This window comes from Danio rerio, chromosome 14 (assembly GCF_052040795.2).
Source record: "Danio rerio strain M-AB ecotype USA chromosome 14, GRCz13ab, whole genome shotgun sequence".
Lineage (NCBI taxonomy): Eukaryota > Metazoa > Chordata > Actinopteri > Cypriniformes > Danionidae > Danio > Danio rerio.
This window is the reverse complement of record NC_141034.1, coordinates 51,005,122-51,032,500: the sequence shown is the minus strand read 5'-3', so window position 1 is coordinate 51,032,500 and position 27,379 is coordinate 51,005,122. Positions and strand designations below refer to the sequence as shown.

The window sequence follows — 27,379 nt, the reverse complement described above, 5'->3', positions numbered from 1 at the left end:
GAATGTGATGAGTTTTCAACAATACTAAATTGAAACTATTTTTTTTACATGGTTTAATAATTTTTAGTTATTAAAATTGAAGTTCCTGTTTCAAAGCTAACAGATAGATGACTAATTTGTATGTCATTGACACTTTTGGCACTTTTTTGGAGTATTTTCAAAAGTTTTTTTTTTTCCTGTAAATGATTCAATAAATACCGTACCGTGACATTCATACCGAGGTATTACCGTACCGTGAAATTCTGATACCGTTACATCCCTAGGGCACACACAACAGCGCCCCAAGTCGGCGGCTGTCCGCTTGGGTTTCCAGACAGAAACCCACGCCCAGAATTCCAAAATGTATGGCGCTGCGTCACGCCACGCAAAGCGGAGCTTCTGGTGTGCGACCTGCAGGCAAGTTTGTTATTTTATTTCCAATGGAGAGACGCACACATGAAGCAACGCGCTTGCATTTTCCCAGCTGCACCTAGTTAAGATCACAGGGAGCTTTTGTGAACGTGAAAAATGCGAACGGCTGAAGTTTAAGGTAGACGCAATGAAAAGTACAAAGGTTTGCAAACCTACCTAAAGGTACAACCAATAATTCTGATTAGAGCGATAATGTGGAGAATATTGATCTTGTGTTGAGCCCAATGAGCCTTCCAGCTAAACATAGAACAAGGGTGTTCCTTTAGTGATTTTGCTTTGACTCGATGTGAAACGACAAACTCAGGATTAGGTGACGCGAGCCTGTCAATCAATATTGGTGGGTGGGGGGACCGCTGTCCTACGTCAAGTTGCGGTCGCTCTAAAAAAACGCTCCAATTGGTCCGTCGTTTTTATGTTGTTAAATTGAAAAATAAGCACTGGGTGTGTTTATATCACCTCAATATGACGGTCTATACACTATACTTGCACACATGTCTGTCCAAACAGCTTAGGTGCCCTTTAAGCTTAAACCGCCACTGTTGACACGAGCAGTGTTCACAAATGTCTAAATGAATTGAGCTAAGTGGCAAATGCGGTAGGCTCTGAAACAAACAGCTAGGTGTGAAAGCACCCTAAAACGCTATATATTCTCGTCTTGATGTTGACCGTGTGTCTGTATGTGTTTCAGGATGTGATGGTGGTTGGTGAACCCACTCTAATGGGTGGCGAGTTTGGCGATGAAGACGAGCGTCTGATCACACGGCTAGAAAACACACAATACGACGCCACCAATGGCCTGGATGATGATGACGACTTCACGAGCTCGCCGGCGCTCGCCAACAACAGTCCCTGGAACAGCAAACCACCTACAGGGCAGGACAGCAAGCCGGAGAGCACTGCCTCACAGCCCTCGCAGTAGGAGACAAACACAATGCCTCGGACCTCACTTTATACCCTCCAACATCTACAACCACAATTCCAGAATAAACTCTACTGTAAGATGTGATATGTTAATTCTGTTTTTACTATAGGGCTGTTGAACGCTTGATTCTGATTGGTTGATGAACAATTATTTTTACGTAAACACTCTTGACCCAAAAAATGAAATTGTAATGTAAAATAAATGAGAGCCCATTACTGTACTTTCACCTGTTTCTTTCTTCTGTTGAACACTAAAGAAGATATTTTGAAGAATGCTGGAAAACCTGACTTATGTAGTATTTTCCTTTCCTATTATGGAAGTCAATGGTTACCGGTTTTTAGCTTTCTTCAAAATATCTTCTTTGGTGCCCAACAGAAAAAAGAAACTAGAAAACCCACTGGAAGGAGAGTAGATAGTGTGTACATTTACGTGACTATCCCTTTAAGGCCTTTTCACACTAAGCAGGATAAGACCAGACCACAGGAGTTCAGACCACAGTTATAATGATAAAGATGTAGAGAAACGAGAGCGTTGGGGTCACTTTGTAGATTAATGGCAAAGTTTAATATCCACTATTAGGTATTTTTGTTAATTATATCAAGTAAGTTTGAAGCATTCAGGCACAATAAACAATAGCATTTGTTGCTTTAACAAAAAACAATTACATTTTATAGTCAATAAAGTGGCTGCCCAGTATCATTTTACATTACATTTTTTTTTCAAATATTTTTGGCCAACTGCCATTAAGTCTTACCAAATATAAAACTTTTTTTCTCTTATTTATAAGCTTGTTTTACTGCTAGAAATCTGGTTGAAAGTTATTTTTAAATATATTGTTTTGCATGCAATCCACTATAACATTCTGAAATAGTGAATTCTTCACAAAAAGAGTTGTTCAATCCATCTGGTGAAATATATTTCATATTGCAATGTATACTGCTGGAAAAAATATTGCAATGGACGTTTTTTTCAATATCGTGCAGCCCTGGTTTCATCTTTTCACAACTTTATTAAATATACACTCTCAGAAATAAAGGTACGAGAGCTGTCACTGGAGTGGTACCTTTTCAAAAGGTACAAAGTTGTACCTAAAAAGTCCATATTATTACCTCAGAGATACATATTAGTTCCTAAAATGTACAATATTGTACCTCTTAAATGTTTTAGATGCTAATATATACTTTTGAGATAGAAATATAGCAAGTGCGTAAGTTAAGTTTATTTATAAAGCAAGTTTAACCTCAGTTTGGCACCGACTAAAGTGCCGAACAAAACCATAGCACACATTCTAAAACAGTAAAATAACAATGAAAGTTATAATAGGAATAATAGTATTACAGCTACAAAGCACAATAAAGATTAAAAGCTTTTATTTACATCTAGGTTTTTTTTTTAATAATTGTTGCTGTCACTAAATGTTCTGTTCTGTAAAATGTTTTAATGTATAAAAAATAAAGTTAAAACAAAAAGATTAAAAGCTTAGGAAGGCAATATAATAAAAATGTGTCTTAAGTCTGGACTTAAAAATAGAGAGAGAAGCACTCGTAATGTTCGGTGGCAGCTGGTTCCACAAACGTGGAGCACGGACAGCAAAAGCTCCATCTCCTTTCAGTTTAAGTTGTGACCAAGGAATTTGCAGTAAAAAAAAATTTGAAAACCTAAGGGACTAGGGAGTTTACTGTAGGTTAATAAGTTCTGATATATAAGAAGGTGCTTGCCCGTTCAGTGCTTTAAAAACAATACGTAAAATCTTGAACTGAACTCTAAAGTTCTTGCTTAAACTGGTGAGATATGAGCATGTTTTTTGGTGCCTGTTAAAAGTCTAGCTGCCGCATTTTGAACCAATTGCAACCGTGCCAATGAAGATTTAGGGATACCATTATATAACAAATTGCAACAGTCTAGACGAGACGTAATAAAAGCATGTATGACCTTTTCCAGTTCTTGAAAAGAAAGAATGGATTTTAGTCAAGAGATGATCCTCAGCTGATAGTAACTATTCTTAACCACTGAGCTGATTTGTTTTTCTAGACAAAGCTCCAAGTAAAAGATAACTCCTAGATTTTTTACTTGAGATTTACCATGTGGTGTAAGACTTCCCAAGTCTGCAATATAAGACATTCTTGTTTTTATGTGGCCGAAGAGAATAACCCAGTTTTGTCGTTATTAAGTTGAAGGAAGTTTTTGCCTTCCAACATTTAATATCCTCAAGACAATCAATTAAAGACTGCAGAAAGCGGTAGACCCAGAATAGAACCCTGGGTGACACCACACAGAAGAGGGGCAGATGTTGACATAAATTGATCAACAGACACTAAAAAAAGATCCGGATTTCAGATATGACTGAAACCAGTGAAGTGCTAAACCCTCTATTCCCACCCAATGTTCCAGACATGACAGAAGCATGGTATGATCGAATATATCAAAAGCAGAACTCAGATCCAGTAAAACCAAACTGTATTATTGCCAGAATCTGCAGACAGCAGTAAGTCATTCAACACTTTTAACAGAGCTGTTTCAGTACTGTGGTGCATAGTAAAACCTGACTGTAAAGGTTCAAGTTTATGGGAAGATTTTAAAAAGGCTGTAGCTGTGATAAGACAGCTCTTTCTAGGATTTTCGACAGAAATGGAAGTTTAGAGATGGGATGGAAGTTATGTAAGCAATTAATATCGGCACTGGGTTTTTTAAGCAATGGCTGGACAACTGCAGGCTTTAAAAATAGAGACCCCTTAAGTACAAATGTGTTCCTTTTGAAAAGAAACCACCCCAGTGACAGCTCTCGAACCTATTTTTGAGGTTGTTTGGTAAAATTAATGAATAAATTCTATGTGATTTATTTGTTTATTATTTATTTTTTTATTTGACAGTACATTTTTTGGCACAAAATGTTGCGTTATGATCCAGCTTTGCTTGCAAAGAAAGAATTAACATATCACAGTTTCTTGATTTTATTGCATTTTACAAGATTACTTCTTCTTTTTTTGCAATTGGGGTTGTAAATCCCATAACGATGGCGCATTTTGAGTAACGTTCACTGACCAAACTTTGGCAGCAATATTTGCTCTCTGGATTTTATTCCAAATCATCATCCGGCTTGTGCAAGAAGTCAGACTCTTGGAGGACTGAATTAACAGAGACTTGAATCTGGGACAACTTTAGCCCAATAATCAATGTAAAAAAAAAAAAAAAAACTACCACCAGTCTCGCAGTTCATCACACTTCTGCACAGTGACTAACTCGACATCAACCAATCACTAAAGAGACGCTCATGTCGATCGTTTTCTCACTGGAGACTGAAGCATCAGAGGCGTCCGCCGAGACCAATCCCTGAACATTTGCATCTTTATTGGAAATTCGTTTGGCTTTTTGTCTTTTCCCTGTGCTTTAATTAAACGTCTCACGTTCCTTTAACACAACAGACTGTGTTATCAAAGACAAAAAAAAACAGATTGTACTTTAATTACAATATTTGATTTCGGAGTTAGTGTGTTACTTTATTAATTTGTGATATTTTGTGTTCTCCTCTTATACCTTTTTGGACTGGCAGGCATATGTGAAAAGCATCTTTCATCATGATATGTTTCTGCATGAAGTTTATTTCTAGACTTTTTGATCAGGTCGGAAGCTCAGAAACCAGAATTATGATGAAAACGATAATGTCTGATGTCACTGACACCATCAGACCTTCAGCTGTTTCGACAACTTTTTGATTGTTTCTTTCGTATTTCATACTCCGGAATGAACTTCATATTTAGAACTGATGAAATTAGATACAGTGCATCTGGAAAGTATTGATAGCGCTTCACTTTTTCCACATTTTTTATATTAAAGCTTTATTCCAAATGGGATTAAATTCATTTATTTCCTTAAAATTCTACACACAATACCCCATAATGACAATGTGAAAACAGTTTTTGAAATTTTGGCAAATTAATTAAAAATAAAAAGCTGAAAAATCACATGTACATCAGTATTCACAGCCGTTGCTCAATACTTTGTTGATGCACCTTTGGCAGTAATTACAGCCTCTCGCATTCACTTAGTTATTGTGAAGCCACTCCATTGATGTTTTGGCAGTGTGCTTTGGGTCGTTGTCCTGTTGGAAGATAAACCGTCGCCACAGTCTGAGGTCAGGAGCACTCTGAATCAGGTTTTCATTCAGGATGTCTCTGTACATTGCTGCATTCATCTTTCCCTCTATCCTGACTGGTCTTCAGGTTCCTGCTTCTGAAAACATCCCCAAAGCATGATGCTGCCACCACCATGCTTCACTGTACGGATGGTATTAGCCTGGTGATTAGTGGTGCCTGATTTTCTCCAAACGCAACTTCTGGCATTCATTTCAAAGAGTTCAATTTAGTCTCATCAGACCAGAGAATGTTGTTTCTTATGGTCTGAGAGTCCTTCAGGTGCCTTTTGGCAAATTCCAGGCAAGGAGTGGCTTCCGTCTGGCCACTCTACCATACAGGCCTGATTGGTGGATTGCTGCACAGATGGCTGTCCTGTAAGGTTCTCCTCTCTCCACAGAAGAACGCTGGAGTTCAGACAGAGTAACCATTGGGTTATTGATCACCTCCCTGACTAAGGCCCTTCTCCCCCGATCACTCAGCTTAGATGACCGGCCAGCTCTAGGAAGAGTCCTGATGGTCCCAAACATCTTCCACTTGTGGATGATGGAGGCTGCTGTGCTCATTGGACCTTTCAGAGCAGCATAAATTTTTCTGTAACCTTCCCCAGCCTTGTGCCTCCAGACAATCCTGTCTTGGAGGTCTACAGACAATTCCTTTGTCTTCATGCTTGGTTTGTCCTTTGACATGCACTGTCAATCCTGGGGCCTTCTATAGACAGGTGTATGCCTTTTCAAATCATGTCCAATCAACTGAATTTACCACAGGTGAACTCCAATTAAGCTACTGAATTATCTCAAGAATGATCAGTGAAAGCAGAATGTACCTGAGCTCAATTTAGAGCTTCTCGGCAAAGGCTGTACATGACATGCAAATGTGATTTTTCAGGTTTTTTATTTTTAATAAATTTGCAACAATTTTAAAAACTCTTTTTTCACATTGTCATCATAGGGTATTGTGTGTGGAATATTGAGGAACAAAATTAATTTAATCAATTTTGGAATAAGTCTGTAACATAAACAAATGAGGAAAAAGTGAAGCGCTGTGAATACTTTCCGGATACACCGTGCAAATTACTGTAAATCCAGCCACAAATATTCAGTTCTTTAGCTTTATGTATGAGTTTTTAAAACATTCATTATATCTTCATACTTTTAATATATATTAAAACTGCTTTTTTATTTAAAATTAATCATTTAAAAAATGCAAGTCATGTGATCAGTTTCATACCGCTTTCTGTAATTTATGTAGCTAGATGCACAAAAATGCTTTTCATATACTGTACATTGGACATTTCTTGAAGTCCCTTTAAGAGTCGCAGTGCATTTTACTGTTTGAAAGGAAGATTGCAATGATGATGATGACAAACAGCCAAATATTTTTTAATTAATCTGTTTTTTTGTCTCTCTCTAATTTGTCATTAGAAACGTATTATCTCAAAGCCTGGGGTATTTCCAAAACCAATAAATTATCAGGCACCCACTGTTTAAACCTTGTATTATTGACACTCTGCACAGTTTGTAAAATATTTAGCAGAGGTGTTTTTTGTGTCATATCCAAAGTCTTGTATGTATGCTTTGCCATTTTGTGTGCCAATAAATTGTGCTTACAAAACCTTTTGCCTAATATTTTTGTCAATATGCTAATATTTTATTTGCCAACATGTTTTTAATTGCTGTGATGAGTACTGGTGCTGATTAGAACGATTTAAAATCAATATCATAATGCCACATGTTGACAACAGCCATGTAAATCTGACACACTTTTGTTTGTTTTGTCTGTCCTCTTGCAAGTTTCAATGGCGCCATCTTGTGTTCAGTATTACCACACACAGTACTGCGATTTTTATTCATTCGTTTTCCTTCTGCTTAGTCCAGGCATGTCCAAACTCGGTCCTGGAGGGCCGGTGTCCTGCAAAGTTTAGTTCTGACCCCAATCACTCACCTAGGCAAGCTAATCAAGCCCTTATTAGGCTTTCTGGAAACATCTTTGCAGGTGTGTTGAGGCAAGCTGGAGCTAAAATCTGCAGGACACCGGCCCTCCAGGACTGAGTTTAAACACCCCTGGCTGAGTCCCTTCATTAATCAGTGGTCACCACAGCGGAACAACTTGCCAACTTATCCAGCATATGTTTCACACAGCGCATGCCCTTCCAGCTGCAACCCAGTTCTGGGAAACATCCATACACTCTCGCATTCACACACACACTATGGCCAATTTAGTTTATTCAATTCATCTATAGTGCATGTGCTTGGACTTGTGGGGGAAACCAGAGGAAACCCACACCAACACGGAGAGAACATGCAAACTCCACACAGAAATGCCAACTGGCTCAGCCGGGACTTGAACCAGCAACCTTCTTGCTGTGAGGCGACAGTGCCAACCACTGAGCCACCGTGTCACTCCTTAATTTTAACATTAATTTTCTTTTCGGCTCTGTCCCTTTAATAATCTGGGGTTGCCACTGCAGAATGAACCGCCAACTTATTCAGCATTTGTTTCACACAACGGATGCCCTTCCAGCCGCAACCCATCTCTGGGAAACATCCATGCACACTCAATCACACTCATACACAGAAAATTTAGCCTACCCAATTCACCTGTACCTCATGTCTTTGGACTGTAGGGGAAACCGGAGCACCCAGAGGAAACCCACGTGAACGCAGGGAGAACATGCAAACTCCACACAGAAACGCCAAGTGACCCAGCCGAGGCTTGAACCAGCGACATTCTTGCTGTGAGGCGACAGCACTACCTACTGCGCCACTGCGTCGCCTTAATTTTAACAATTAAAAATTATTATTTATTATTATATATTATATTATTGTTTATTTTTATTAACAGCATTGAGTAAACAAGTGATATAGTATAATCTTAAGCCAATATTACACTTTAAAAATAAAAATACATGCAAAATTAACAACACATGCATACGCGTTTACATTATAAGGCTACTTTCTGTAAAAAGTAACTAACATTTACATACTTTTTAAAATAAGTGACTTACGATTGTAACATATGACTTATTCCCCAACATTGTTTAGACGCTAATATTATTGAAACAAATTAAAATTAGATGATTCAATTTATATATACAGTATATTCAGTTAATTTAAACTGCGTGACTAAATTTAACAATTTAAAAATACATTTATATTTATTTATCCAAAGCTACTTATAAATGAGGGATTTTTGCTAGAAGTACAGCTGTGGACAAAAGTTACCAAGAATTATTTAAATCACTTATTAATTTACCCATTAATTCTATTTTATTAACATCTACCTCTACCCCAACCTTAAACCCAACCATCAAAGTAATGTCAAAATAGTCAACCAAGTATTGTTCATATTATTTATAAAATTGCACAATAAATAGATTTTATTAAAGCCTACCCCTACTTCAACCCTAAACCCAACCACCACAGTCATGTAAAAACAGTAGTTAAACCGAGTATTATTCATATTATTTATTAAATTACCCATTATTTCATTTTATAAACGCCTGCTCCTTCCCCAACCCTAAACCCAACCATCAATTAATGTAAAAACAGTCATTACAAAGCAAGTATTGTTCATATTATTTATTAAATCACTCATTAAATTGTATTTTACTAATGTCTACCCTTACTCAACCATCACAATAATGTAAAAAACAGTAATTAAACCAAGTATTATTCATATAATTTATTAAATTACCCATTAATTGTATTTTATTAACAATTAACCCTATCCAAAACCTAAACGTAACACTCACAATAATGTAAAAACAGTAATAAACCAAGTATTATTCATAGTATTTAATACATTTCCCATTAATTTGATTTTAGAAATGTGTGCTCCTTCCCCAACCCTAAACCCAACCATTAATTAATGTTAAAACAGTAATTAAAACAAGTATTATTCATATTATTTATTAAATTACTCATTAAATTGTATTTTATTAACGTCTACCCCTACCCCAACCATAAACCGAACCATCACAATAATGTAAAAACAGTAATCAAACCAAGTATTATTCATATTATATATTAAATTATCCATTAAATTGATTTTACTAACGTCTACCCCTATCCTGACCCTAAACCCAACCCTAACAGTGATGTAACAGTATTATTTATTGTTGTACAGAGTGACAAAAATTATGCTATATTGATGTGAGTATCCACAGCTGTCTCCCATCTAGACTTTACCCAAATTTGCACAATAGAATTATTCAAAAGCAAGTAAAAATAATGAAAATAATGACTTTTGTAAGTCTAATGCAGTAAACAGAGAGATAGTGAGAAAGTTTTATCGGTCTTTAGTTTTAATTATTTTTACTAAGATTAGGACCGAATAAGTGTTTCACATTTTAGCCTTTTTGTAAATTAGAAAACTATAGGCTACCTTAAGTTCAGTATTATATATACGTTTATGCTATAATTTCTTTTATAACCTCAGCGATATTTCATGTTTATATGCTGCGTGCGTTGTGTTTATCGCAACAGCGCGCTTCTGTTTATCAGTGTCACGTGCGTGATGTGATGATGACGTCACAGTGAAGATGGCGGACTCGTTGGCTGTCGGGACGTCAGACGAAAAAGATCCCGAAAATGAGGATCACAAAGGGGTGAAATGCTCGTGGGCTCCAGAACGGATGTCGGAAAAAACGAACATCTTGACCACCATGACGGAAACTCTAGGATGTTACGAGCATCCCGCGGTTAAAGACGAGCAGATGGAGTATTCAGGTGAGAGAGAAAGCATCTGACAACAGCTGACCTTCGATTGGCGCTTCCAGCGTGGCTTCAGTTTACCTTACTTTTACCAGGGTGTTCAGTGTGGACAGTATTCTTAAATACTGTAAGTTTTCTTGTTTAGCAGTCAAAGTTTTGCATCCTCAGCTTTTTACAGGGCTCTATTTATGCCTTTCGTTTTTGTTTTGCTCATTTTATACGTTGTTGAAGTCAAAAGTTGTTAGCCTTACTTTTTTCAATTATATCCCCAAGTGATGTTTACATATAGACGATTTTTTTATCAATAAACAATTTCTATCTGCCTGCTGACATTTTTCAGATAACGTTACTAGAATTCAGCTTAAAGTGCAATTTAAAGGATTTACTATGGTAATTAGGCTAAATAGGCTTCTTAAGTTAGGCAAGTCATTGGACAACAGTTGTTTGTTCTGCAGCCAATCGAAAAAAATAATATTAATTTCTTAAGATGGCTAATAAGGTTGACCTTAAATATTAATCACAGGGAAGCTAATAATTTTCACTTCAGCTAAATGTAGAAAGCAAAACTCTGGTTTAGTGTACAATGTTCATGGGAAGCCTGAGTGGGTCATCTAAGCTCTGTGAGTTGTTTCTAAACAGCCTACCTGGTTGTGATCCAAACACAGATATTTACACTAGATATCGCATACGGACCCTGAGCATGCGTCAATAGAGTCGCCACACGTGTACAGTGCTCCCAAGACAAATGTATAACTGCACTAATCAACTCAAGACTAAAGCCAATGTGAAGATTCTAGACTTTAGTGCTGAGTACAGTTGTAATAGCGAGTAAACAAAGAAAACAAATTCAATTCACTTTTATTTGTATAGCGCCTTTACAATGTAGATTGTGTCAAAGCAGCTTCACATAGAAGATCATAGTAAATTGAAACAGTGTCAGTCAAGTTTTCAGTGTTTAAGTTCAGTTCAGTTCGGTGTGGTTTAATAACCACTACTGAGGGTCCAAACACAGAGGAGCAAATCTATTGATGTGCAGCTCTACAGATCCCGAACCATGCAAGCCTGTGGCGACAGCAGCGAGGAAAAAACTTCACCAATTGGCGAAAGTGAATAATTAAAAAACCTTGGGAAACCCAGGCTCAATTGGGCATTTTTTTATACAATACACTAGGAACTCTGGTACTTTTCTTGGCTTTTAAGTAAAACAAAATGAGTATTGTAATAAATTGTTTTAATTTTTTTTCTCCTTAACCTCTTACTGTTCGTATTACCTATAGAATAAAAAAAAAAAAAAAAAAAAAAACATGTGTCAAGCCATGAGAACCGACCCGAAAAATGTGTTAAAAAACTGAGGTATGTATTGAACCCTGGGCTAAGTGTATTGTTGCATCCCTAATATAAATATATATATATGTATATGTGTTTTCCGTTTATTTACGGTTGTGAACTACATTATGGGATGTTGATCTCTGTTTTGTCGACTTTTGATGTTGAAAATTCAACTCCACAGTTTAACAAAGTGACTTTTATTTTGACAATTTAGTAGTTTAAAATATTATAATGTATAAGAAATAATATATAGAGAGAAATAAGTGTGTTAAATGACAGAATGTACTAGCAGTTTATTACAAAGTTTTGTAGCGTGATTTACAACACTAACCCAGACAATATATAACTTTAAACTATTAAAAATGGTCATAAAAGCCAATTTATTTAAACTTTTCAAGATTAAAAGTTGATGGAAGAAAGATCGAGCTCCCGTAATGTGATTGAAATGCATAAATAAAAGGGAAAAATTAAAACATGAATCACAAAATACACAAACTGCAAACTTGCAGATGTTTTTAACAGTGTTTGCAATGTCCGGGAAAAAGCAGGTGTCATCCAACCATCCTCAGCTCACTAATGACTTCTTATTGTTAAGGGATTTGAGTTTTCAGCAGCTGAATATCTGAAGAGTGACATACATATTAACAGTAGCTGAACAATACAATATAATCTATTTTTATTTTTATATTTTCTTTATTACCAAGTAGGACATGTTCCTGGATCAGCAACTATAGTTAAAATCTAATTTATTCGCCCTCCTGTGAATTTTCTTTTCTTTTTCAAATATTTCCCAAATGCTGTTTGACAGAGCAAGGAATTTTTCACAGTATTTCTAATAGTATTTTTTCTTATGGAATAAGTCTTAATTGTTTTATTTCAGCTAGAATAAAAACAGTTTTAATTTATTTAAAAAAAATTTAAGGTCAATATTATTAGCCCCCTTAAGCAATATTTGTTTTACAATATTGTCCACAGAACAAACCATCGTTATACAATAACTTGCCTGATTACCCTAACTTGCCTAGTTAACCTAATTCACCTAGTTAAGCCTTTAAATGTCACTTTAATCTGTATAGAAGTGCCTTGAAAAATATCTAGTCAAATATTATGTACTGTCATAGCAAAGATAAAATAAATCAGTTATTAGAAATGAGTTATTAAAACTATTGTGTTTAGAAATGTGTTGAAAATATCTTCTCTCTCTAAACAGAAATTAGAGGGAACATGTACAGGGGGGCTAATAATTCAGGAGGACTAATAATTCTGACTTCAACCGTATGTCCAATAAATCCAATATATGTCCATATATTATATCATATATCATAGTTAATAAATAAATTCAGTAGTGATGGGGCGAAGACTAGAGGGGCAGTAAGTGGGAATTGTAGAATCCGCAGATGCAGAACCGCTGTGGGTCAGTCATCCTTTTCAGTAAAAGGTTCACATCTATGGAATGCCATGCCTGTTCATTTAAAGTTACAATCAGAACTCCCAGTTTTTTCTGTAAAGCTGAAAGAATGGTTGAAATCTTTACAGCAATGTGAACATTTTAGCATTACTCTTTCAGGTTGGTCCCATTTACATTTCTCTTTATCCATATGGACTTGCATCTTATGTTTATGGCTCTGTAAATATTGTACATGTTTGCTGTATTGTGTTTTATTCTTGCCGGTTTTCTTTATTATCATTATTATTATTTTATTATTATTATTATTATTTTTTTATAATGTAAAGCCTAGCCAGGGACGAGGGCTGCAAATTAGCTTTATGCTATATGCCCTATGTACACAACTAGGGTTGTAACGGTATGAATTTTTCACGGTATGATAATCGTCTAAAACAATACCACGGTTTGACGGTTTCGCGGTATACGGTATGTTACAAATGTTACAAAATAATAGAACAGTGAAGCAAATTTGACTTTTTCCAAATAATATATTTTTAGTTACTATAAACAACACCACTTACAATGAACAAATAAAAAAATAAGAAAATAATAAATAATGTGTCAAAGTCCAAATAAAGTCTAAATAAACATGGTGCAAATCCTCAGTAAAAAATAGATATAAATATTTACTATACTATAAATAGTTACATAACGAAACTAGATTCAATATGGAACATCCTTAGGTTTTATGTGCCAGCATGGATATGGTTGTCTATCGATAAGGATTTGGATATGGTTGTCTGCAATGCAGACAAACAGCTGCACCTTCATTTGCGTCTTTTGAAAACAGCAAGAGCAGCAGTTCGTCTTTGCTGTGTCACTGTTTTGTCATGTTTCTGTGCTGCTGTGCATGCAAAAGTACTTAGTATGAGAATTATTTCATACAAAACTTTTTTTTTTGCGTTTTATTTAGCCGCGCATAAATGTATGCCTATCTCTCATTCCGTGTTGTTCAAAAAGCTTGCTCCACAAACAAAAGCGAAACCTATGCTTATTGGTTGTGATATAGCGAGTTTGAACCAATCTGGGCATGGAGGAGGGACAATGCATCAATGTATCATGTCTGATTTGTCCGGAGACACAGTGACGAGCGTTTCTTTGTCAAATCAGCGTTGTCAAATTTTGATGACGTAACCGCACTGATTCCGGAGCCTCTGGAAGTCCGCGAATGTTATGTGATACAGCACTGGAAAGCTGAGATTCTCTTCTTTATGCCAATCTTTGAATTGTATGAATCGGATCAGCGGATCAAAAGTTATTAAACATTTAAGAGCAATACTTATTTTTAGCTGCGGGCGGCTGTCTCGGTCTTTAAGGGTTAAAACCGTTGATATGCAATTGTTCATGGTATGATAATCGTGCACGTTCAAATCGTGGTAAACCGTCATACCGGTATATTGTTACAACCCTATACACAACATCGTTTATCTTTGTATAACAATGCCAAGTGTATTGTCCCTGTAAAATAAACAAGCAAATAAAATAAATAAATAAAAAATATCCCACACCCAATCAGATTTAAGGGATAAGTCTACAGTTTACGTTTAGGCTTACAGTTAGGGTTGTGCTTTTACATCATTGTTATCCAACTAATAATCTCCTCAGATGTTAGGGTTAGGGATTAGGTATGGATTAAATTTTTGATCAATAATGAGGATCAATTTAGATGATAATCCAGGACCACGTCCCACTTAGCAAAATCACACTCAACTGTGGAATTGTTGAGATCAAGAAATTTGTTCATCCATTGAAGATTAATGCTAAACAGTTTGGTTTACAACATTGTTTGATATTGTTTGGTAAGTTTCATAAAGTCTTACAAATTTGAAACACTCATATTACTTGTAATTACACTTGTAGCTTCTTTTTTGAGGGGGTATTGCTTATATTTTAAGTTAGGGGTGAACGATATTGCAAGAAAAAAAAAAGATCACGATATCATGTTTCATATCATTCGGTATAAAAAATTGTTAAATATTTTGTAGCAATACATTAAGGAATATTAGGAATTTTTTTATTTAACCACTTTAATTTACCAACATTACTAAGGCAAATAGTTTTAATAGTCAAAAACAAAACTATTTCAACAAAAAAATGTCATCTCTTTATAATAAAATAAACATAAGTGTTTAAAAGGACTCTTAAACTTGATAAACAAAATGTTACAAAGTCCATATTTTTATCTAATAATTGTCATGGGGCATGAACAATATGTTGCTGAATTAAAGTAACCCGCTGAACTGCACTTAAAGTCTAAAGATTACAAATGAAACACCTGAAATTAGATGAAACTCTGGAGGATTTGCTGGAGAGCCTGGTGATGCGACATTAATTGTTTTATACTGAAACTTTCCTTCTTATTCATATTTCTTTGCATGTTAAACACACGTTGACCATGACAGGAAATCAAAAAAACTGCAACTGCGTTAATTGCGTAAATTTTTTTACGTTAGCATTAAATATTTCAAATTAAATGCGTGCGTTAATGTGCTAATTTTGACAGCCCTAATATTATATACACGGATTAAACCTTAATATTTATTTTTTTTAAGTTCCTGTTTTTTATGCTGCTTATAATAATAGTTTATTTATATATTTATTTATTTTATCTGGCAAAGAGAGGGTAGTTGCGTTTCTGCGTGGAGTTTGCATGTTCTCCCTGCGTTCGTGTGGGTTTCCTCCGGGTGCTCTGGTTTCCCTCACAGTCCACGAACATGCAGTTCAGGTAAATTGGGTAGGCTAAATTGTCCGTAGTGTATGAGTGTGTATAGATGTTTCCCAGAGATGGGTTGCAGCTGGAAGGGCATCCGCTGTGTAAAACATGTGCTGGATAAGTTGGCGGTTCATTCCGCTGTGGCAACCCCGATTAATAAAGGAACTAAGCCGAAAAGAAAATAAATGAAAGAGAGGCTAGTTTATTTACAATGCAGAAATTAGACGTACAAAACCTTATAACACAATGGACATCTTTCTTCTACACAATATGTGCACCAAAAAAATAAGATTCAAATCAGAATATGTATATTGTTGTCAAGGCTGTCTGTAGACTTTGCATTTGACCAAATTTGTTAATTAAATTAATTGACTGTCGTTAGTTTGTGTTGTAGTAATACAATTATATTAAAAGACCAAATTTAGCTCAAACATTATTGATGATGCGATCTGTAAACAGGTCAGCAGCTCATAATTATTTACCCATAATTTGAACACAACACTCTTCATTACACATTAAAGTGGACCTATTATGCACAAATCTCTTTTTAAAAGGGTTTAAACACTTTTGTGTGCCAACAGTCTGTGAATATAACCAGATTCTCATTGTTAAAATATATTAGTTTTCTGTTTTATATAATAAAAACAGTCTGCAGAAATGCTTTGATTGACATTCTCCTTTTGTACCATCAGAGAGAGAAAGTCTATTAATCCCTTCTGATGTTATTGACCATTTTCCCTCATTAGCATAGGTTGTCTTGTTAGTCTTGTTTTTTAATCTACCACTATGCTGACACACAGGCATTTGTAGCTTCACCCTCTTTTAAAGTGACAGTCACCAAAATGGCACAATTCAGAGAATCAAAGCCCAAAGGGGGCAGTTTCAAACAGTTATAAAAATGATTTGTGGTATACACACTCCAGGGACATCTGAGACTTATTTTCACTTTTAACTTGTAAAAAGGGCCATAATTGGTACCCTTTAAGCAGTTTCCCTTAGAAAATTCCCTGCAGCTGGTGCTGTACTGTATGCGGATCACAACCAGATAAATAGTTTGCTTGGCTTTGACTGCATCACTGAACACATTGTTTTTCTCTTCCTCACAGATGTGAATGAGCCGGAGGATCCGTCTCTGTTAAGGTTCATGTGTGCAGAACTGACCAGAGGATACTTTCTGGAGCACAACGAGGCCAAATACACAGAGCGCAGGGAGAGGGTTTACACATGCATGAGGATCCCCAGAGAGCTGGAGAGGGTGAGTCCCAATATCCAATGCTGAATACTGAGGAGACACCCCTCAGTAGGAAATTATATATACATTTTAATGTATTCCTGGTAATATGCATACAGTACTGTGCACTAAGTCTGAGGCCAATAATATTTTAACTATTGCTTGCCAAAGATTATTTGTAATTAATTGCATCCAAAATAAAAGTTAGTTTTGACAAAACATAACACACACAAGCATAAAACAAATCTATTCAAAACTAATTTGTTACAAAGATAGAGTGAATTTCAGTTCAAATTGACTACTACTGCCACATATGACGCCATGGGACACAGATTACGAAAATGTGTTTAGGTGTAACAGGAGTTTGCAACAATGCCACCAGGGGGCACAAAGGGACGGAAAATGAACAGAAAGAAATATACAGTAGCTGTAAATACACTAATACTTATAAATGAACTAAAATAACGAAACCAAGCATTATAATTGCTTAATAAATCATTAAGAACCTGTTAATAAGCTTCTTTATCATTGCAAACTTGTTAAATACAATACGGATTCATTTTGTAAATCAAAACAAAAGAAATAAAAGACAACTAAATTAAAAGTACAAACAAACATAAATAAATCAAGCAGTGTTTTAGCCTAAATATAGAGAGATGTCCAGTCTTTGTTATTTTAAAGTGATAGGACTAAGACAGCCAATAAATAAGCTTTTTCATTTTCTTTGATTACATTTTGCTTTTCATTTTATTTTTTGATTATTGTACATAATTAATAAATGAATAATAAAATAGGCCAAATTGTATTTATCTGTTTTTAAATGTATATATAATTTGTATCATATTCATGATTCATATATATTTTATATCTAAATATAAATATATTTTCTAAAATATTTATATATTTATATGCACAGTACACATATGTATATTATGTCAAAACAAATTTTTATTTTCAATGAGTCTAATCTTTGCCCAGCACTAATTTGAACTAACAAAAAAGATTTGAAGCAAGTTCTTTCTGTGTTTTTTGTGTAGTGTGTCAGTGGGTTAGGTCAGTTTGCATTTCCAAACATATTTTCTTTGCTATATTAATTTTAATAATCCAGTGAGAAGAGAAATCTGATTTCACAATCATCATGAAGAAACCGAGACAAACTAAATCCAGAAGAACACTTTAAGAGTCTGTCTTTGTGCAAGGTTAAATTGCACTGGATTATTACAAATAATAATAGCAAATAGCATAAATAATGTTTGGAAATACAAACTGATATTTCCCACGATGACACTACAACAAAAGACAGAAATATTATATAATTAAACAGAAATCTTTAGATTTTTAATACTACATTAAACAATAATAATAATTGTTATTATAACGATTAATAGTAGTAGTTTCATTTTACAGCACTGTTATTATAGTTAAACCAAAAAAGTTTATCTTCAAATAAAATAAACATTAGACAAAATCATTAAAAATAGTTTTTGTCTTATTTAACTTGATGTGCTTAAATAACAATACTATAAAATAAAAAAACATGAAACATCTATTAAAAAGGACAAAAACACAACAAAATGAAAAATAATCATTATTATTATTATTATTATTATTATTATATTTAAAAATGTTTTACTTAAAATTGGTCACATTTTTGTCTAATTTACTTTGATGTGCTAAAATAACTTAAAGACTATAAAATACTAAAACATATAAAAAAACTATTAACATTACAAAAACAACAAAATAAAAAGCTTTATAATAAAATATTTAATAAATATGGTACATATAAAAATATAATTTAATCTCTGATGGCAGTCCTAGTCACAAGGTCACATAATAAACATTTTCCTTTGCCCGTTTCACATTAGTCAAGATATTACTTCTCATCAAAACTCTACTTCAGCTCTTTTAGATATTAGCAAATTAATATATCAGATTATTTAGATTAATATAATCAAAATAATCCAGTGTTGTCAGCACCAGTCGCTGGTTTGAGCCACCTCGGGACAGTTGGCATTTCTGTGTGGAGTTTGCATGTTCTCCCCATGTTCGCGTGGGTTTCCTCTGGGTGCTCCGGTTTCCCCCTCAAGTCCAAAGACATGCGTTATAGGTGTATTGGGTAAGCTAAACTGTTCATAGTGTATGTGTGTGAATGAGTGTATGGGTGTTTTCCAGTGATGGGTTGCAGCTGGAAGGGCATCTGCTATGTAAAACATATGCTGGATAAGTTGGCGGTTTATTCCGCTGTGGCGACCTTAAATTAATAAAGGAAATAAAATAATTGAATGAATGATCCAGTGCTTTGCTCTTCTTCATAATGTTAAAGTGTTTATACCCACTAGATGGCGATATTGAGCTTCAGCAAACTACTAAGACTGCCTAAAGTTAATTTCTCATTAATAAAGTAATATTAAACACACGATTATAGCTGATATAATGGGCAGTGTGTCTGTTTTCAGAGAGCGCTTTTCGCATTCAGCTCTCAGGTTTGTGTGGTATGTTGAGGTATTTGCACACAAAGACGCCTCTGTGACCCTGAAGCTGCTGCTCCTCCTCTCAAACCCTAGAAAGAGTCCACAGTTAGTACTGACCTGGAAACAGTTTATGTTTGTTATGCTTACTTTTACTGATTCCTGGTCATAAACCTGCTGCTGTCCTGTCCTGCGTACTTTTCTGGAAGTAGCTGATGTGTGTATTTCTGCACTGATTGAAAATGGTTTCTGTGAGCCAGTGTGTTTTCTTGGAGCAGGTAGGGCTCATGTTTTTTATCGTCCTGCTGACGAGCCCCTGCTAGGGCTGTGCATTATGACAATATATATCATATAGGTAAAATACAATGTCTATCATTTCATATTATGCTCTATTTTTTGTATTGTGGTGGGAAAAAATACATTGTTTACCGTTAAGGCTTTTCTTAATTTATATGAAAGCAATTTACACTCAGAAAATAAAGGTACACAAGCTGTCACTGTATGGAAGATAAATCCTGCCAATTTTAAATAAATCAAATAAACATTGAAAATAAAAATGAAAACCAGATTAACAATTTAATTTTAAAACTCTGTTTGCAAAATATCTGCCAAAATTGAAAAGGAAATGATTTCATTTTCACTGTGACAACACAACGTCCCTGTCAAATCGATAACTGGATAATTGTCTACTACACTTGGTACCCTTTTGGCAGTGGAAACGCAAGCCTGATAAAGGTGACCCGTACTGACCCATACCGGTCGTAGTGTAAACTTCTCTGACCACATTTCTAGAACTGCTCGATCTTGCAGATTCGCACTCCATAACATCAGAAAGGTCCGACCCTTCCTATCCGAACATGCAGCTCAACTCCTTGTTCAAGCTTTTGTTCTCTCCAGACTGGACTATTGCAACTCTCAGGCTTCCAGCTAACTCTATCAAACCTCTTCAGCTGCTTCAGAATGCAGCAGCACGAGTTGTCTTTAATGAACCTAAAAGAGCACATGTCACCTACTCATCCGTTTGCACTGGCTGCCAGTTGTTGCTCGCATCAAATTCAAAGCTCTGATGTTTGCTTACAAAGCGACCTCTGGCTTTGCTCCTTATCTGCTCTCACTTCTGCAGATCTATGTGTCCTCCAGAAACTTGCGTTCTGTGAATGAACGTCGCCTCGTGGTTCCATCCCAAAGAGGGAAGAAATCACTTTCGCGAACTCTCGCGCTCAATCTGCCCAGTTGGTGGAATAAACTCCCTGACTGCATCAGAACGGCAGAGTCACTCGCCGTCTTCAAGAAACGATTAAAAACTCAACTATTTAGTCTCCACTTTCCTTCCTAATCTGCAATTGCCTCTCTGGCTCCGCTGCTAACTGTATTACAAAAAAAAAATAAAAATACTAATGTTTTGGCTTCATACACTTTACATACCTGAAACTTGCCTACAACTCTTATTCATTGTTGCTCTTATAGTTGTGTAACTTGCTTCCTCGTCCTTATTTGTAAGTCGCTTTGGATAAAAGCGTCTGCTAAATGACTAAATGTAAATGTACCATTCAGTGGAAACGGGCCAATATGTACCCACACAGACCCCAGGTTGAGCGCCCCACATGCTGGCCTCACTAGCACCACTTCCGGTGTGGTGAGAAATCAAGTCTCCCCTGCAATCAAGGAAAGGATTGTCGTTTGTGAATGCCTGATCAAAAGCTATTATTGTTGTGTGGCTAATCAGAGCTGCGTTAGCTTATTATAGCCAGGAGGCTAACGGTGGGCTAACTAAACAGTATAAAAGATAAATGCTCAATTTCATAATCCATGCATGCCTTTAATTACAGATAAGTACACGAAAGGGTCAATATAAAGCTTATGCATGCCATTTCAAAGGTGAAATGAAGTAGTCACACTTTTTAAATTTTATAAATCATGAACAGGGCTCGAAATTGCGACCATTTTTTTAATCAATTTTTTTTATTAATTTTGCGACCAAAATTTTATCTATGCGACCTCAAAATATATTTGGGAGCATTTGTTTGAGTGCATAAAATTGTTGTGTGCGGCCAGTTTTTACTGCAAAATGTTCGCCACATGCGCGGATTTAGGAGACATTCAGGCTGAATGCATCTCTGCACTTGAAACGCGAAACGCAGCGCTCAGGAATGGTTTAAAACAGTTGTCATGTCAACTTGCTGCAGTAAACAAAGCCAAGTCCATAATGCTTGTCCTGCCTTCGCCCTCTTCTTATTGGCCCACCACTGCACTTGCACTGACATATCAGCTGTCAATCACTCAGTCAATGCCTTCTGGCTCTGCATGACAGAGAGAGCTACTACTGCGAAAAATGGTAAAGCGCTGAAGATGAGAATGAAGATAACACTGACAGATTTTGTTTTAGAAACCATGGCATCTAAAGTTACAAATAATGACACATCTTACTAGTGAATGTTAATCCACCATCTACACTTTTCCAAGAGTGGATAAAAGACTTCCATTGGCTTCAAGTCCGCTATAAAAAGTCTGTGGGATGGAATTTTCAGGTAACTGTTTGCCACATCTAGCACGAGAGCTTCTGTTTAATCCTTCATATAATCGCCAGATGCTGTCCGCTGTGCAAGTGGCAGCTATATGTAAAATTGAACACCACGTACACCATCACAAACAGGCTTGCACTGAGTAAATTAATATGGCTACTCATGAAAAGATCGGTATTGCTATTAACATGACGTATGTATATAATAGGGTACAGTATATGTCAAAAGCACGAGTGTAATATCAGACAGCACCCGTGAGAGCAGCACAGTTATGTCGCTAACAGATTCATTCATGTCACCCATGCATATATATATTTTGCTTGCTTGTTTGATTAGTGTTGATTTCAAGTGCAATAAATATGTTTGTATACAACTTGTAATAACGGTTTTGTATACAACTTGTAATAACGGTGCTTATTGGTGGGTGCGACTAAATTTTGGCTGATGTGCCTAAATTTTTAAAGTTAGGAGCACCGCTGCTACCAAGCAAAAAGGTTAATTTCGAGCCCTGATGAACGTGATTTCATATACTGTGCTTTATAATTAGACACTACAAACTACCTATTACAACTCCAGTCAAATAATAGGATCACTTGCACTTAGGGTCCTATGTGGACCCAATTCTCAGGGGGGCGATTCTATTTCTCATCATGATACCAGCAGCAACCTAGCTTTCCCAAGTGGTCCCCCATCCAGGCACTGACCGGGTACAGCCCTGCTTTATCTATCTATCTGTATGTCCGTCCGTCCGTCCAGAATTGTATATTATTTAATTGTGTTTTTGTTTAGTTTTTAAACATCTATCTATCTATCTGTCTGTCCGTCCATCCGTCCGGATATTTATATTATTTCATTGTATTTTTGTTTCATTTTTTAACATCCGTCCGTCCGTCCGTCCGTCCGTCTGTCTGTCTGACTGACTATCTATTGGTCTGTCTGTCTTGTCTGTCTGTCATTTATCTATCTATCTATCTATCTATCTATCTATCTATCTATCTATCTATCTATCTATCTATCTATCTATCTATCTATCTATCTATCTATCTATCTATCTATCTATCTATCTATCTATCTATCTATCTATCTATCTATCATTTAGTCCATCCATCCATCCATCCATCCATCATTTTATTCATTCATCTATCTATCTATCTATCTATCTATCTATCTATCTATCTATCTATCTATCTATCTATCTATCTATCTATCTATCTATCTATCTATCTATCTATCTATCTATCTATCTGTCTATCTGTCCGTCCGTCCGTCCGTCCGACTCACTATCTATTTGTCTGTCTGTCTTGTCTGTCTGTCATTTATCTATCTATCTATCCATCCATCCATCCATCCATCCATCCATCCATCCATCCATCCATCCATCCATCCATCCATCCATCCATCCATCCATCCATCCATCCATCCATCCATCCATCCATATATCGTTCTATCTATCCATCTATCCATCTATCTATCCGTCTGTCTGTCTGTCTGTCCATCCGTCTATTTATCTGTCCGTCCGTCCGTCCGTCCGTCTGTCTGTCTGACTGACTATCTATTTGTCTGTCTGTCTTGCCTGTCTGTCATCTATCTATCTGTCTGTCTGTCCGTCTGTCCGTCCGTCCGTCCGTTTGTCTGTCTGTCTGTCTATCTAATAGTAGTAACATAAATGTAAATATTCTGATACCTACAAATGTTAAAAAAAGTATCAGTACCAACCAAAAGTAGGTGAATATATATCTATTAAAGAGGTTTTTTTTTTTACAAAAAAAGTGTATATTTTACTTATTCATTGTGTTATTTTGTATTCAGAAACCACAAATCCAATGAAAATAAATCTGACACACACAAAGAACTGCTTATGTACTGTAGAGGCATTTCAAGTTTCTATCTGAGCTACAGGCCTGTAGAAAAGCTTCTTATTGTTAAGTCCTGTCTTGATTTATCTCCCCATGCCTTTCAGTTTCTTTGTCCTTTGTTGAGAGGCTTCTAGTGGTCTCTGTTCGTCTCCTAACAAGCTCTCTTTGTTTTATAGCCACTGGTAAAAAAAAAAAAATCATTCCCCAGGAATCACCCTCTGATTTTAAAGAGCCGATTGCTTGCGGTGAATGTTAACATATTAATTTGTTCTTAATGGTCTTTCTCTGAAAGGAAGGATTGCCTCCTGAAGATGAGAAATGTTTGAAGGTTACGGAGTGCTGGCAGACATTCTGAGCCTCCTTCCACACATCATACGCCTCGTTGGGCTTTAGATGGTGAAGCATCAGGATTTAGGGGCTGAGGGTCTCTCAACATGATCTCATTGTGTTACGTGAATGAATGCATATTAGGGCTGAACAATACTGGAAAAATGTTCTCAGCGATGTAAATATTGTATGTACTATTATCCTGATAATGAAACTTTTCGATATATTGTGTAATCTTAATGCATAAGAATCAAGTGCATTTGTGATTTGCATATTGCTTGTGTTAATGTGAGTGTTTATGTGTGTTCATTTAGTTGATGATCTTCGGGATCTGCCTGTGTCTGGATGCTTTTCTGTATGTGTTCACCCTGCTGCCGCTCAGGACTCTGCTGGCTTTCCTCAGGTTGCTGACCATACCCTGCTGCGGCCTCGGGTAAACAAACAAAACACTTACTGCAAAAACATACACTGCACTTCAAAAGTCTAGGGTTGGAAAGAGTTTTTGCTACTTGAGAATAGGGATGCAACGATTATACGATTATAGTCCAAGAAATAATCACAGTTTTCATGATTATTTGCAATTATTGGTTTCAAAACCCCACTAGTTTAAAACTAGTTTAAACTTGTTTTGAATTTTATTTTGTAGTTTGTGGCCAACTAAATATTTGTTGCTCTTTTAATCGTTTAAGTTTATTTGAGTGAATATATATGTCTGTGGATATTATTGATGCATTTATTGGGTAAAATTGCTCATTCAATGTGCTTTTGGTCATTATCAATGTATTAGCAAAAATAGACCCAATGGTGAAACTACTGCTTCAATGACGCTCACGCCTCCTGCTGACGCACTGCTTCTGCGTACAGTATGAAAGCTCCATAGATATATACATTAGATGTCACCTGGCCTATTGTTGTCTATTGGACGGAATGCGTCAATAGCGCCGCCATCTTGCTACAGGGTAGCGCTCCTTTGAAATGAATGCAGGAACAAGGTACAGTGGAGGACTGTGGCCATCCAAAGCCAGAGATATACACATATAGACTTATATCTATAATCGGGAGTTTTCCTGGATGTTAGTATGTAATTTTTTTTTCTAATTACGAAAATTAAAATTTTACATCACTTTTCTACATTGATGGATCAGTGACCGCACGGGCATTCCTGACAAAAAGCTTGTGTTTGTGTGTACAGAAATGTACTATTTACCCTCCCTGTTAAATTTAATCTAATTATGTCCTGAAACACACCTCCTCTCCTGCTTTCACTTCTCATACTGACGGAGGAAGCGATTCGTTTGTGAATGAATGCCCCGAACGACTCTTTCACTAACGTTAGCCGACAATAATACAAATTTCTGGCAGCGCATCTCGTTGTCATATTTCTTTTGCATTGTTTGCTGATTTTATTCAACAAAACTAGCATAAGCCGAGTGTTTAGTGCGAGTTGGAGCTGCTTTGCCGTATGGTGAATGCAGTAAGTGACTGTTATCATCAATAACGTTACCTGATTAGCACAAAAGTTCAGAACATACAAAAACAGAAGAAAACTTAATATTACCTATGAAATGTTCTGACTTTGTGCTTTGTTTTCTTTGTTTGCTCGTTACTACACCAGTAGACAGCGGTAAAGTCCCGCATCTTCACGTAATAACACTGTCTTGACTAGTGCGGTTGAATGACATTTGTCCTGGGAGCCCTGTACCAATGTGGCGGCGATATTGACGCATGCTCAGGGTCCCAATGCGATATCTAGTGTATATATCTATGTGAAAGCTCTAATCTGTTAACATGGATGCCAAAAACCACGTTCTGCTCACGCTTGCGGTGTGAAACAAGCTTAAGTCTTACAGTACTCTCTCCGAAAACACTCGGTGGGTCTCATTTGCCACATGATCTCTCTTATCAGCGCCATTATTTGTAACTTTAAGTGGGTTTGCAAACCTGTGAACTTTCCATTGCATCTTCCTCAAACCGTTAGCCATTTGCAATTCCCGAGGTCACAAAAGCCCCCTGTCATCTCAACTAGGTGCGCCTGAAAGCGCGTGTGTGTTGCGTTGCGTGCGCGTCCCTCCATTGGAAATAACGAACCTGGATGAGCTTGCCTTAGTTAATAACCCCAGTCATAGTTAGTCCAGTGTGCGTGGTTATTAGTCTTAGTGTACAAACTAGTGCACAGTTGCCATAACTTTGTTTAGTTGCTGCAGTTTTGTTCCGTGCAGAAACACGGTGTTAAAAAGCCTTTACGATTAATTAACCGTGACGAATTAAATCACGGTTATTAGTGAAACAGAATAATCGTTGCATCCCTACTTGAGACTAATTTCAGGAATTGTTAAAGATAAAGAAAAGAGCGGGAAAGATGTGAGATAACAGCTTATCTATATGATACACAGCACAGTTTTCACACTCTGAACATACCAGTAAAATGACCTCAAACTTTAGCAGCCAGTGATGTTTGTGCCAATTAAAAACTGACTTTTACATTTTCATCTCTTTCTATAGAAACAAAGTGTGCTGTGTTTATTTTAGGAGTTTGTTTTTCTGTTGTAACTCGTGTTCATAAAGAACAAGTGTATAAATGACGTTTGCTCATATCAGTGTACAGTATGTTGTTTAATATGTGCCTGTCCTCCTCCCATCAGCGCTAATGTTTGTCCTTATTGCAGACGGAGCAGGTAGGGATGCCTGTCTTCATCATGACCCATTTCAAACAGTCCCATGATCCTTCATTCTGTACGTTTAATATAAGGTGCATGCCACTGCTGCATTTGCCTGCCTTATAACTCACTTTAAGCAGTGATGTAATGGTGCAGGAGTTTAAAGCTGACCTATTATGCAAAAATCACTTTTATAAGTGGTTTAAGCACAGTTGTTTGGCTATTAATGAATATTTATAAATAATTAATAAATTAGTTCTATTTTTTTTATAATCACACTTTATAAAACAGTCTGCAGAGACACTTTGATTGACATCTTTCCTTTGTAAGTGTTATTAGAGGGCGAAAGTCCCACTCAGTAGTGTGGATCTTCCTCATTAGCATAGACAGCCCTGAGTGAGAAGCAGCCATCCGCCATTTCAGTTTTTACCTGCTGAAGATAATGTCAGTGACTAAGAAAATTATAAATGTTATAAGATGCACAAATGAACACTGTAATCTTCATAAATTAACTTATTCAGAGATACTTTTTGTGACATTTTGGGCTCTTGTAGCTCCGGCCTTTTTTTTAAAACAATCTCATTTAAATTTAAAGTGACAGTCACCAAAATTGCATAATTTATAAATTGCATAATTTTTATAAAAAAA

General features: G+C 36.1%; 3 protein-coding genes across 11 annotated transcripts in view; all 3 read left to right on the top strand.

Moving 5' to 3' along the window:
• The window catches only part of ldb2a (LIM domain binding 2a), a 156,954-nt gene extending 149,877 nt beyond the window's left edge, over positions 1–7,077 (top strand). For 2 of the 4 annotated variants that reach the window (XR_015506614.1, XR_015506613.1), the window contains exons 9-10: positions 1,100–5,298; positions 6,320–7,077. Coding sequence is in view for 2 of the 4 variants with exons in the window: in XM_087280100.1 (XP_087136226.1) it covers positions 1,100–1,330 (231 nt within the window). In the remaining 2 variants the exon portion in view is untranslated. 4 annotated transcript variants of the gene reach the window in all.
• qdpra (quinoid dihydropteridine reductase a) overlaps positions 1–25,606 on the top strand; it is a 242,118-nt gene extending 216,512 nt beyond the window's left edge. Inside the window, exon 5 of the transcript XR_015506866.1 lies at positions 25,220–25,606. The gene's annotated coding sequence lies outside the window, so the exon portion shown is untranslated. The remainder of the gene's footprint in view (positions 1–25,219) is intronic.
• Positions 9,989–27,379, top strand: part of tapt1a (transmembrane anterior posterior transformation 1a) — a 42,601-nt gene continuing 25,210 nt past the window's right edge. For 3 of the 6 annotated variants that reach the window (XR_015507876.1, XR_015507878.1, XM_087282065.1), the window contains exons 1-4: positions 9,989–10,193; positions 16,774–16,922; positions 24,389–24,507; positions 26,717–26,749. Coding sequence is in view for 2 of the 6 variants with exons in the window: in XM_087282065.1 (XP_087138191.1) it covers positions 10,007–10,193; positions 16,774–16,922; positions 24,389–24,507; positions 26,717–26,749 (488 nt within the window). In the remaining 4 variants the exon portion in view is untranslated. The remainder of the gene's footprint in view (positions 10,194–16,773; positions 16,923–24,388; positions 24,508–26,716; positions 26,750–27,379) is intronic. The other 3 variants (XR_015507877.1, XR_015507879.1, XM_087282066.1) reach the window with 1 other exon arrangement.